Genomic DNA, 13,853 nt, shown 5'->3' with positions numbered 1-13,853 from the left:
AAATGGTCAAATTGGAGGCATTGTGTTCAACCTAACGCGTGTTGTCGGTCGCGACGCCACCTGTCACTGTTCCACACATGATTACATTTTCTTTGTAAAATTCATAATACCATCGCAAGATGAAAAAAAAAATACAGCCTGTCTGAATGCAGCTTTACAGTTATCTACATTAGGGCTGGTTTTGAAGTTTATATGTTTGCTTTTGGTTTGAAAATGTATTTGCTTTGTATTGCATACAGGTTAAAAATTATTTGCAAATCTGGGATTTTTGTTTGTTTGTTTTTGTGTGTTGCATTGTGTAATATTCCCCATAAATTATATGGCCTTCCCAAAACCAACCCAAATTCCAATTCAAATGAAGCTCGGAAGTTTGTCTAACATAGTCCGGTAAAATTCATAAATTGAAGCACCCAACACCAAGAAATGTGTACCTCCATTCTGCTCTATATGGTCCTTGAAAATATTCAGCAGGTCCTGAGCTTCTATAGCTGATGTTGAGTCCTCATTCTCTGCATCTGAAAGAGTGTTCCTCACAAAGTATTCCTGGATAAGGAGACAAACCATTTGCATCATTAAACACAATAATAAAAAATGTAATTAAGTGATCCCTCGCAAGTTCGCGTTTCACATTTCGCAGATTCAGTGCAATGCATGTTTTAAAAAAGTATTCTTAATGGGTGAATCTTGCCTAATTTTTCAGCCATATGATCAACACTTAGATATAAATTGAACTTTGTGTGTTGGTGGGTGTCTGTGTGTGTTGGTTCCCTATGGACTCCGAAGGGGCTCGACCGATTTTCTTGAAAATTTACACATAGGTACTTTTGTTATTAGATTGGTTTGAGCATCATGCCATTCCAATGTGCTGCAAGCTTTTGTTGTTACACTGGGGAGATTGGTGTGCGCCTTGTTGGGTTTCCAAAAAAATCATGTTAGCCGCGAAGAATGGGCAAAACAAGTAAGATAATCAAGGGACCATTGGACGGACGTGGAAGTGAATATGGTAAGAGTTTCGCAGACCTTGCATTTTTAAATTTCCTATTCCATTTAGCACAAGACTGTTATTTGTCATGAAAATAAATTTATATTGCAGTCAGGAAATAGGATGACGGCCACATCAATACTTATGTACACTGTTCCACGGCCGGGACAAAAACCACACTGCTCCTCCTGAATCCGAGATTCGACTTCCGGACAGACCCTCCTTTCCAGTACCCCAGAATTGACTTTACCGGGGAGGCTGAGGAGAGTGAGCCCTCTATAATTGAAAAACACCCTCCGGTCCCCCTTCTTAAAAAGGGGGAACCACCACCCCGGTCGGCCAATCCAGAGGCACTGTCTTCGATGTCCACGCGATGTTGTAGAGGCGTGTCAGCCACGACAACCCCACAACATCCAGAGCCTTCAGGAACTCCAGGCGGATCTCATCGACCCCCGGCGCCTTACCACCGAGGAGCTTTCCAACCACCTCAGTGACTTCAAACCCAGAGATAGGAGAGCCCACCTCGGAGTCCCCAGACTATGCTCCCTCAAAGGAAGGCGTGTCGGTGGAATTGAAGGGGTCTTCGAAGTATTCTCCCCACCGACTCACGACGTCCCGAGTCGAGGTCAGCAGCGCCCCATCTTCACTATACACAGTGTTAATGGTGCACTGCTTTCCTCTCCTCAGACGCCGGATGGTGGACCAGAATTTCCTCGAAGCCGTCGTGAAGTCGCTTTCCATGGCCTCGCCAAACTCCTCCCATGTAAGAATTTTTGCCTCAGTGACCGCCGAAGCTGCAGTCCGCTTGGCCAGCTGGTACATGTCAGCTGCCTCCAGGCCAAAAAGGCCCTGTAGGCCTCCTTCTTCAGCTTGACAGCATCCCTTACTGCTGCCAGCGGGTTCGGGGATTGCCGCCACGACAGGCACCAACTACAGTAACTTATGGCCACAGCTCCGATCGGCCGCCTCAACAATGGAGGTGCGGAACATGGTCCACTCGGACTCAATGTCCCCCAACTCCGGGACAAGGGAGAAGTTCTGACGGAGGTGGGTGTTGAAGCGCTTTCTGACTGAGGATTCAGCCAGACGTTCCCAGCAGACCAGGTCTGGCCAGCATCTTCCCCCGTCTTTGGAGCCAACACACCACCAGGTGGTGATCAGTTGACAGCTCCGCTCCTCTCTTCACCCGAGTGTCCAAAATATGCGGCCGCAAATCCGATAACACAATGACAAAGTCGATCATCGAACTGTGGCCTAGGGTGTCCTGGTGCCAAGTGCACATATGGACACCCCTATGCTTGAACATGATGTTCGTTATGAACAAACCGTGACGAGCACAGAACTCCAATACCAGAACACCACTTGGGTTCTGATCGGGGGGGCTGTTCCTCCCAACCACGCCTCTCCAGGTCTCACTGTCATTGCCCAGGTGAGCGTTGAAGTCCCCCAGGAGAACGAGGGAGTCCCCAGAGGGAGCGCTCTCCAGCACACCCTCCAAGGACTCCAAAAAGGGTGGGTACTCTGAGCTGCTGTTCGGTGCATAAGCACAAACAACAGTCAGAACCCGTCCCCCCACCCGAAGGCGGAGAGAGGCTACCCTCTCGTCTACCGAGGTAAATCCCGATGTACAGGCGCCTCTCACCGTGGGCAACTCCAGAGTGGAAGAGAGTCCAACCCCTCTCGAGAGGATTGGTACCAGAACCCAAGCTGTGTGTGGAGGAGAGTCCAACTATATCTAGTCGGAACTTCTCTGCCTCACACACCAGCTCGGGCTACTTCCCAGCCAGAGAGGTGATATTCCATGTTCCCAGAGTTAGCTTCTGCAGCTGGGGGTCGGACCGCCAAGGCCCCAGCCTCTGGCTGCCGCCCAACTCTCTACGCACCCGACCCCTTTGGCCCCTCAGGTGGTGAGCCCATGGGAAGGGGAACCCACGTTGCCTTTTTTGGCTGTGCCCGGCCTGGCCCCATTGGGACAGGCCTGGCCACCAGACGCTTGCCTTCAAGCCCCACCTCCAGGCCTGGCTCCAGAGGGGGGCCCCGGTAACCCGTGTCCGGGCAAGGGAAACCTGAGTCCATTTATTTTTCTCATCATAAGATTATAGACGGTAGATTATGGATGGGTGGATAGAATGATTGGCAATAGTCAATGGCAGAGCAGCTATAAGTATGTAACGTTCAGTCAACTCTGGAGCTGTGAGTACCAGCCATACTGTATTTTTGCCTTTCTTATCCTGAAATTTAGTTTTTAACAAGAGGCAATATTTTTCCATTGAAGTGTGTCTTAACCTGAAAGTTCTGTATGTAGAGATGTTCTTAAGTAAAAGTATCACTGTTGATATATGAGCAGTGTTGTCAGTAATGCATTACTAAGTAACGCGTTACTGTAATTTGATTACTTTCATTCAGTAATGAGTAATCTAACGCATTCATTTTTTGAAGCCAGTAATCTGATTAAAGTTTGTTTCCTTAGTGTCTGTGCGTTACTGTTTTGTTTTTGCCTCATGATGTATGTAGAATAAAGAATACTGTATTCATGTACGAAGAGAATCTGAATAGAAAATGCTGCTCTTGAGTTTAGCAGAGACATCGGATGTCACGTTTTCTCATCGGGGGAAAAAAACGGTCACGTGTATTACCATGCTATGAGCGCTGTTGGCGGCCAACAAACAACATTGCCTGGCTACCTCTCAGGATACTAACAGTGGAAGACGTAGGAGAAGAACCACAAACGGCTGCATTTGCTTATTGGACATACAGCCATGACTTCACATTTCTCTCCAATAAAGATGACAAAAAATACTTTGTGTGTGTGTGTGTGTGTGTGGATGGGGGGTGCATGTGTGTGTTTGTGTGAGGGAGGGTGAGGGGGGGACAAAAGAGCGGGTCAAAAGTTTGGAGACGCCTTATCATTTGTGCGTTTTATATATTTTCACTACTATTGTAAATTCTCACTGAAAATATCAAAACTATGAATGAACATGAGGAAATATGTACTTGAAAACAGGTTTTATATTCTACATTCATCAAAGTATCCACCCTTGAAGTGTCTCCAAACTTTTGGCATATACTGCATGCATTATTATGAAATACTTGTAGGATTCTTGTTCATTTTATTTGTTCTTGTTGTTTGTTTTATTGCTTTACAACTTTCATAGGCAACATTTTAACGGCTAGGTCTTTATTTTAAAGGGGAAGTTCAAAATTTTTGACATTAGGCTTATTCTTCGAGTTAGCGGGGGTTTAATTAGACGTTGGAGTTGTTTGGAACAAATTCCGTGCAGTTTGTCAGTTATTTGTTAGTTTCAGGGTTCCGGAGTGGCTGATCTAGCGCAAGTCAATGGTGGTTGAAATTAACTCCATTGACTTATTAAACCCCTGCTAACTCGAAGATAACGCCTTATCTGAAAAATTCAATTACATGCGATGAAATACTGGGAAAAGTAACTGACAAATTACTTTTAAAGTAACTTAGTAACTTTGATAATAAAGTAATCAGTAAAGTAACTAGATTACTTTTTTGAGGAGTAATCAGTAATTAAATTACTTTTTCAAGTAATCTGTGACAACATTGTATATAAGTAATGCAAATAAAGTTGCTTAAAAGTTGGTGGGCTAAGTAGCACACAATCATCTGTATACTTAGATCAGTGTTATTCAACCTTTTTCGACTCACGGCACGTTTTTACATTAGAAAAAAATCTCGCGGCACACCACAAACCAAAAATGTTCCAAAATTATTTTCTGTACAGTATATTTAATTATAAAATAATTTCTCAGTATGTATACCTACTCAGTGTGAAACTTAAGCCTGTTTAGATGAACACAAACTCGATATCCTTATTCTTCAAGAGCTCTCAGTCTTCCTCTGTTTTTATTATTATTTTTTTTATAGCAGTTAGGCTTGAAAAAGATCAGAATTATCAGACGGGGGACTTGAGCAATGTCTTTAACCACATTAGGGCCGAGCATCTCGCAGACAGTGGCTTTGCAAGCAGGTAGTATTAATTAATGTCTGTCACGGTGTGAGACTTTTTGGATTTAGCAATAACGTAACTGACTTTGAGGGATTTCTCATTTACCGTCGTAGTTTTTATCAAAAAATTTGCCTGTTTCTCTGTGTTTTTCACAGAGGCGAACAAAATAGTCCATCGACTTGTTTTGAAGCGGCGGGTGTTGCGTTTGGAGATGACGTTTAAGCTTGCTTGGAACAATGGCGCTGTTGGAATGGATCGAGGCTCGTGTCGCGTTTAAGAACTTCTCGGATTTTTAGCCGTTCGTCCCCTTGCTGCTCCCAACAATGTATTGGATTAAAACACAAGGGGAGGATTGACGGTCGTCACATCTGGATAAAAAAGAAAGGACACTTTCGAGTATATCGACATATGACGGGTCTAACAAATGATGTGCAGTAGACGTGCTGGGGTGCACATTGTCGTGGACAGCAAGGTCGTTGATGGCTAAAAGTCCGAGCAGTTTTTGAATGCGACACATGCAATGCTTCGCTCATTTACACACGACCGAGAACTTTCTACCTACTCCTTTCTTCCGTCCTACTGCAACTCTGCCTGATGACGTAAAGAAATATATTGTAATAGCCCGAATGGGGAAATAGAAAGGAGAGGAGTGGTTGATGAATTTCCCACTTTATTGTGGCAACAATGGAAAATAATAAACAAAATAACAGCGGCATCTGCAACATACGACCGCTAACTTCGCTTACACACCGTTTTCCCTCCCTCTTTGCTTGCTTCCCGCTACGTCACCACTCTGCAGTCTGATGACCCCTTCAAGGGCCCATACACAGTTACGGACATTACAATATATATATTTTATATATATAAATGTGACATTAGATAATTTCTCACGGCACACCTGACGATCTCTCACTAGTGTGCCGCGGCACACCGGTTGAAAAACACTGCATTAGATGGTTCACTACCAACCCACCAACCATGCAGCCAGTTTTACAGTATTGGGGCCATGGAAAGTGCTTAGAAAATGGATTTCTTTCCACTCAAGTGGATCTACTGGACATGAACTCTGCTTTACAATATACATACATTGCTAACTAGTTCCCAAAAAAGTTTCAACTCACGGTTTGCAGTCATTTTTTTAATAATTACGTTTTTGTGTCGGGTCTTTTTTTTTTTTTACTGTGGCGCAGAGATATTTATTCGGCGGAGTAGCATAGTCAGTGTGTTAAGCTGTTTTAGGTCACGTGCACCAATAGGAGACGAGGATTGTTGCCATGGTTTCAAAAACACACAACATTGCGTTGACCGCGTCCAGCTCCGACACAAGCGAATATGAACAAGAGATAAGGAAACTGCATTCCAAATTTAGTCAACAGTGGCCTGTACTACGAAGCCGGTTTTCTGGCTGAGCAGGATAACTTCAAGAGTAACTTCATCACGCGCAGCCTAACTTCCCGGCTTACCGGGACTGCGAAAGATGGATATGTTGAAACCCAGGAATGTTGCCATGGCAACTCATGTCACACGTCAAAGCTGCTCGTCTCAGAGTTAGATCTTGCTTAACCCCAGCTTTCCGATTATCCACGCTCTATTTAAACAGCACTCCTCCGCGGACGTGTCCTCTTGACAATGACAGGGTACCTGGACGACCCGTACGACATTGGCACTCGGATTGTGAGGGGTTCTCTTCAGATGGGCGCGGGTATTTAGAGCCCCTGACAATATTCTCCATGAAAGATACAGATTTTCAGCAGAGGGAATTCGTTACCTGTGCCAGCTGATTAAGGCCGACGTTTCTAACGTAACCCGCTGAAGTCAGGCCCTCACAATCAAGCAGAATGTGTGCCTGTTCTTTCGCCAGCGGACAATATATGTATCCCATCGGTAATGCTGAATAACTGAGTAAGAACACAGTATGCCGTGCGATTCGGAAAGTGGTTGGAGCGGGGTATGGAAAGGCTTTAAACTGATTGTTGAAAATGCTATACAGAAACCTGTGTCAGCTTCGCTGAATGTAAACGAATGTGGAGCTTTGCCCTCATACGAGAAATATATTTAACAAACATTTCCAGTGTCATTTCGTTGTGTGTGTGTGTGATTGACCACAAACTAGGTAACCAGGTTTTGTCAAATCCGGTTACTTGCTGGTAAGCAGGATTACTTCTAGGGAGGTTGAACTCCGTTCGTAGTATAGGCCACAGGCATCGAAACAATGCATCTCTTCTTTGTTCAGTGCGAAGACGTGTAGGAATTTTCGCAAAAACGGTGGGAAACTTGCAGAGCATGCATCAGACGATGGCTTTCTCTGCAGGGTCCATCCAACAATGAAGTGGAAAATAATAAACATCGAATCGACGTGGCTTTTTCACATGATTGACATTGACTACAAATAAGCCACATACACGCTTTTTGTTGTGAATAATAATGGGGCTTAGGGGCTTGGAGCTTTCTAGTCAGATCACATATGAAGTTAAGACTTACAATGTGAATTCTGGGGTGTAACTGATGGTCATTTAAAGAAGTCATTATTATGTGAGATTGTTTTACCTTGAGCAAAAAGTTTAATTTGAGACTTGTATAGCATTGCCATTAAATAACTGGGGGTGGGGTCTTTTATAACTATTATGGTCATTTTAAGAAGTCAACATTATTATGTTAGATGGTTTTACATTGAGCAAAAAGTTTAGTTTGAGACTTGCATAGCATTGCCATTAAATAACTAGGAGGGGGTTGGTACAACATATATAAAAATGAGGTATTGACAAACAACATAGTCTTTAGTTTGTTTACAACACCTTGTTTAAACACATCAACAAAACATTTGAAACAAGTAATGGTGCCTCAGTAAAAATAAACATAGGTGAATTTCGAGTGAGAAATGTAGCTAATTTCTTGAAGAAAACGCTTCAACATAAGTGATTTTCACCCAGCATAATGAAGTATGTATTAATTTTAGCTAAAAGCTTATGTGTCTTTTATTAAAAATATCACAACCTACTATGCAATGAAAGACTAATAATTAAAATTGCACACAATGATCATAAATGGTTGAAAATCAACCGAATTGCTACCATGCCCTCCTACGTGTATCTGAATCATGGCAAAAATTGAATAAGACAAAAAATATAGGCAATACAGAAAGAACTCAAAGCCTTTTGCAAATAAACCGAGTGTAGCATGTTTTATGAAAACCGGCGTCCTCAGGAGCATTGTCAAAATCGACATCGATGCTATGTCTATAATTTATCGCAACTTCGTTGGACGGACCCTGCAAGAAAGCCATCGTCTGACACAGGCTCTGTAAGTTTCCCACCGTTGTCATCTAAATTTCTAAACGTGTTCACCATATACAGATTAGTGATGCATATAGCATCGTTTCAATCCCTTTTGACTAAATTTGGAATGCGGTTTCCTTATCTTTTGTTCATATTCGCTCGCGTCGGAGCTGGACGTGGTTAACGGCATGTTGTGTGTTTTTGAAACCATGGCAACAATCTTCGTCTCCTATTGGTGCACGTGACCTACTTCACACACTGACTTTGATACTCCGCCGTATCAATATCACTGCGCCACAGTAAAAAAAAAAGACCAACACAAAAATTATAATTATTGGAAACCGTGAGTGCAAACTTTTTTGGGGTACTAATTAGCAACGTAGCCTATATATCTTATAAAGCAGAGTTAATGTAGATCCATTTAAGTGAAACGAACCAACACGATCTCGCTCAGCCAATACAGCCTAACAGTTCTGACAGTTCGTTCAATTAAAAATTGAATAAAATTGAAGATGGGATGCTCCCCTGTCTGACCCCATTGCTAACTTGGAAGGGGGCAGATCGTTCCGCTTCACCTGCATAGTTTGATGATTATACCAAGATAAAAGAATTAGAACAAATTTATGTGGATTTATCTCATGAGCTTATTGGGTGTGCACCACAGCAGCCTCGCCTATGGTGTGGGACAAACCATGGAACAAATGAAAGCGAATTTATCTCGTGAATTGATTAGCTACGCATACTGCAGCCTTGCCTGGCCTTTTACCTTATATTGTAATTTTCACCATTTGTACCCACTTTGAGCGCAACCAAAACCAGCTACAAACCTAAAACATGTCTAGGAGAATTTTATAACTTATTTTTTTTCCCTGCAAATGAAGCATCATCCCCGCTGCTCGCTTGTTTTGCCCACGATGGACCTACATGAGATTCAGATGTGCCAAGTTCCTCTCACGTATCACGCAAAAGATGTAAAAGGTATTGTAATTACTGTAAAAATATTTAAATACTCTACCGTAAATTATAAAATATGTGTAAATTAGAGCAGTCAAACGATTAAAATTTTTAATCGAGTGAATCACAGCTTAAAAATTAATTAATCGTAATTAATCGCAATTTAAACCATCTATAAAATATGCCATATTTTTCTGTAAATTATTGTCGGAATGGAAAGATAAGACACAACACGGATATACACATTCAACATACTGCACATAAGTACTGTATTTGTTTATCATAACAATAAATCAACAAGATGGCATTAACATTATTAACATTTTGTTAAAGTGATCCATGGATAGAAAGACTTGTAGTTCTTAAAAGATAAATGTTAGTACAAGTTATAGAAATTTTATATTAAAACCCCTCTTAATGTTTTCGTTTTAATAAAATTTGTAAAATTTTCAATCAAAAAATTAACTAGTAGCTCGCCATTGTTGATGTCAATAATTACACAATGCTCATGGTGCTGAAACCCATAAAATCAGTCGCTCCGAAGCACCAACAGAGGGTGAAAAATCACCAAAAAACACAAGTAACAAGTGGACATGACACTGTGCTGTCATTTTAATCTGTTTGAGCGGGGCATATGCGCTAAATGCATCAAATATTTTAACGTGATTAATTTAAAAAAAAATTAATTAACGCCCTTTAACGTGAGTTTGACTGCCCTAGTGTAAATACATGTTAATAAGTACTGTTTATGTCAATCAATTTTATTTTTTATTTTTTTTGGAGGGGGGGGGGGGGCAGGCAATTTCTACTTTGTGGTGATGCACTTTTTGCAGGGGGTTCTCGTACTGATTAACTGTGAAAAACGAGATATTTTTTTCTTGCCTAAATAAATATTTTGTAACATCTTAAATCAATTGGGAAACATAATGAAAGTATTTTGCACATGCTTCTCAGCGACTCTTACCAGGTTTGAGATGGTCTCAGAGATTGTCTCATTCAGCCTGATATGATGGAGCTTGTAGTGGTCACATATTTGCATACACACTCTGCTTTTCCCGACTGCAGGAGGACCCAAAACACACATACGAATGGGCTAGAAAGAACACAGAATACATGGATTCAGACTTATTGTGAAAATAACAAATACATGCAAAACGGAGGTGAGTAAATGGACAGTGCATATATAGCGCATTTATCTACATCGTTACCATGCCCAATGCGCTTTACATTAGCACACATTCATCCTTTTACACACACATTCATACACCAATGGTGCTGCTGCCATGCAAGGCGCTGCCAACCCATTGAGGGCAAATTATGGTTGAGTGCCTTGCCCAAGGACCCTTCGGCTGTGGGCAATCGTAGCCGTAATCAAACCGCTGACCCTTCTGTTCCAGGACAACTCCAGCTACCAACTGCAACACGGCCGCCAAGTAAGCTGCAGTGGTTACTTGAAGTTCTACAGTGCTGGCAAAAAGTATTGGCACCCCTGCAGTTCTGTCAGATAATGCTCAATTTCTCTCAGAAAATGATTGCAATTACAAATGCTTTGATAGTAATATCGTCATTTATTTTGCTTGAAATGAAAAAACACAAAAGAGAATGAAAATTAAATCATTATAATTTTACACAAAACTCCAAAAATGGGCCGGACAAAAGTATTGGCACCCTGAGCCGAGTACTTGGTAGCACAACCTTTAGACAAAATAACTGCGAACAACCGCTTCCAGTATCCATCAATAAGATTCTTACAATGCTCTGCTGGAATTATTGACCATTATTCTTTGGTCAACTGCTCCAGGTCTCTGAGATTTGAAGGGTGCCTTCTCTAAACTGCCATTTTCAGATTTCTAATTTGGAAATAAATTATTTAAAAATCAAACAATGTGATTTTTTTTTCTCCACATTCTGTCTCTCATGGTTGAGGTTTACCCATGTTGACAATTACAGGCCTCTCTAATCTTTTCAAGTAGGAGAACTTGCACAATTGGTGGTTGACTAAATACTTATTTGCCCCATTGTATATACTATTTAATTACCATTCAGTATTATGGTGATCATACGAAATATTCATTTTCCATACAGTGACAGTTCTCTCCCCCCCGCACTGCCGTGACTGCCGTCACGCGACCGCAGCTCAGCTTTTGCGTGTCTTATAGCTACCTGCGAAAGTGTTTTAAACTACTGTAAATTTGATAGTATGTCGTCATATGTAGTCCCGAGTCTGTTGAGAAAAGCAGTACACTAAACCATGCTCGCTAGGTTTGTGTGGTGTTTTTGTCTGTTTGAGCAGCATATGAAAGGCTCCACATTAACAAATATGTGACAAAGTCATTTCCTTTCATTTTTTGACTCGTTCACCGCTTGACGAGAAAGTCAAGTTAGCAGCAAGCTCGGTCAGGAGCCGGAGGACCATGTAAGTGAATGGGAAGTGACATAACTTAGTCTTGCCCCCTGCCTGCATGCTGGCTGCTTATTGGCCACACGTGGAAGTGAGTGACAGACGCTCTGATTCTGTTTCCGCTTCCTCCCCTGCCCGCGATGAGGCTGGCGTCTAATTGGTCGCACACAGTGTCAAGACTCTGCTGCTTGCTCAACACCCTCCCACGCAACAAGCAAGCCCCAGCTTCCTAGAACTAATCAGTGCAAAAGGTGATTAGTTCAGTCTCATTCACCCAAACAATTCATTCAAAAAGAACGAATCGTTCACAACACTACTGGGTTCTACATTATGCTGCAATATGTGTTGGTAGTCTTCAGACTTCATAATGCCATGCACACAGTCAAGCAGTCCCGTGCCAGAGGCAGCAAAGCAACCCTAAAACATCAGGGAACCTCCACCACTTTTGACTGTGGGAACCGTGATCTTTTCTTTGAAGGCCTCATTTTTTTCCTGTAAATTCTATGTTGATGCCTTTTCCCAAAGGCCAGAGATCATTCTTCAAAAATGTTTTTGGCATTCTCAGGTAAGTTTTGGCAAACTCCAGCCTGGCTTTTTTATGTCTCTGGGTCAGAAGTTGGGTCTTCTTGGGTATACTACCATTGAGTCCCTTTTCATTCCGACGCCGACGGCTAGTAAGGGTTGACACTGCTGTACCCTCTGCTGGACAGCTTGAACTTGTTTGGATGTTAGTCGAGGTTCTTTATCCACCATCGGCACTATCTTTTGCTGAAACCTCTCTCAATTTTTCTTTTCCATCCACATCTAGGTAGGTTTGCTACAGTGCCATGAGCTTTACACTTATTGATGACACTGAGCAAGGCAGACACAGGAAAATTCAGGTCATTGGAGATGGACTTGTAGCCTTGAGATTGTCAATGCTTCCACACAAGTTTGCTTCTCATGTCCTCAGACTTTGGTCTTCTTTCTTTTCTCCATGCTCAATGTGGTGCTCACAAGGACACAGGCCAGAGGTTGAGTCAACTTTAATCCATTTTAATTGGTTGCAAGTGTGATGTAGTTATTGCCACCACCTGTTCCGTGCCACAGGTAAGTAACAGGTGGTGTTAATTACACAAATTAGCGAAGCATCAACTGATTTTTTTTTCAAAGGGTGCCAATACTTTTGTCCGGCCCATTTCTGGAGTTTTGTGTAAAATTATAATGATTTAGTTTTTTTTCCATCTGTGTTTTTTTTATTGCAAGCAAAATAAATGAATATATTACTACCAAAGCATTTGTAATTGCAATTATTTTCTGGGAGGAATTGAGCTTTACCTGACAGAATTGCAGGGGTGCCAATACTTTTGGCCAGCACTGTAACTGTGCATCAATGTTTTGATGATTCAAAATGGTACTAGTCCATATTGTCATCACAAGCGGGAAGTGATGCAGCTCAGTAGCCCTTGGGTTACATATTACATACTACACTATTTTAAATTCATATCATGTGCAGTTTCTTTTTTATTTAAAAAAATAAAATAAAATAATTTATTTTAATAAAAATAACCCAGGGTTATAAAAGCACCCAGGGAATCAAATAATTGATCTCATATGTTTTATTTGCATCATCTTTATTTTTATTTTTTGCATTACATTAGTGGTTTCATAGTTTTATAATCAATGATGTGTGTAAATCTTCAGATGAAATGAAAGACATGCAGCCAAAGCTTTTGAAGTTGCAATTAGCACAAGCTAGAAAAATAGTCACAGAAATAGAAAAATGAAGACAAATAAAAAAAGGCAGAGACAGAGAATCAAATATGGATGGCACAGGCATCCCACCAACAGGGGCAGGGGAGGCATTGTCAACAACCATGAGACCAAGCGTGCTTCACTTGTAGTCAATATGGACATTGGTACCGACAATGTACTGAGCAGAGGAGGACGTAGCCCAGCACCCTGAAATAGTGTTGTATCGGTCGCGAACGATTCGTTCTTTTTGAACGAATTGTTTGGGTGAACGAGACCGAACTAATCACCATCTGCACTGATTCGTTCTATGAAGTTGGTGCTTGTTCACTGCGTGGGAGGGCGTTGAGCAAGCGGCAGCGTCTTCTGACATCGCACACGACAAATCAGACGCCAGCCTCATCGCGGGCAGGGGAGGGACCGGAAACAGAATCAGGGTGTATGTCACTCACTTCCACGTGTAGCCAATAAGCAGCCAGCGTGCAGGCAGGGGGGCAAGACTGAGTTTTGTCACTTCCCGTTCAGTGACTCAGTCC

The 13,853-nt window shown here is 42.0% G+C and overlaps 1 protein-coding gene across 4 annotated transcripts in view; it reads right to left on the bottom strand.

Annotated features, from left to right (window-relative positions):
- The window catches only part of LOC130921088 (adenylate kinase 7-like), a 167,248-nt gene that overhangs the window by 36,461 nt on the left and 116,934 nt on the right, over window positions 1-13,853 (bottom strand). For all 4 annotated transcript variants that reach the window (XM_057844733.1, XM_057844742.1, XM_057844751.1 and 1 more), the window contains 2 exons: window positions 10,150-10,278; window positions 432-543 (listed from right to left, as the gene is read on the bottom strand). In XM_057844733.1, coding sequence (XP_057700716.1) covers window positions 432-543; window positions 10,150-10,278 — 241 coding nt within the window. The remainder of the gene's footprint in view (window positions 1-431; window positions 544-10,149; window positions 10,279-13,853) is intronic.

This window comes from Corythoichthys intestinalis, chromosome 1, assembly GCF_030265065.1.
Source record: "Corythoichthys intestinalis isolate RoL2023-P3 chromosome 1, ASM3026506v1, whole genome shotgun sequence".
Lineage (NCBI taxonomy): Eukaryota > Metazoa > Chordata > Actinopteri > Syngnathiformes > Syngnathidae > Corythoichthys > Corythoichthys intestinalis.
The sequence above is the reverse complement of the archived record's forward strand: the minus strand, read 5'-3'. Positions and strand labels throughout refer to the sequence as shown.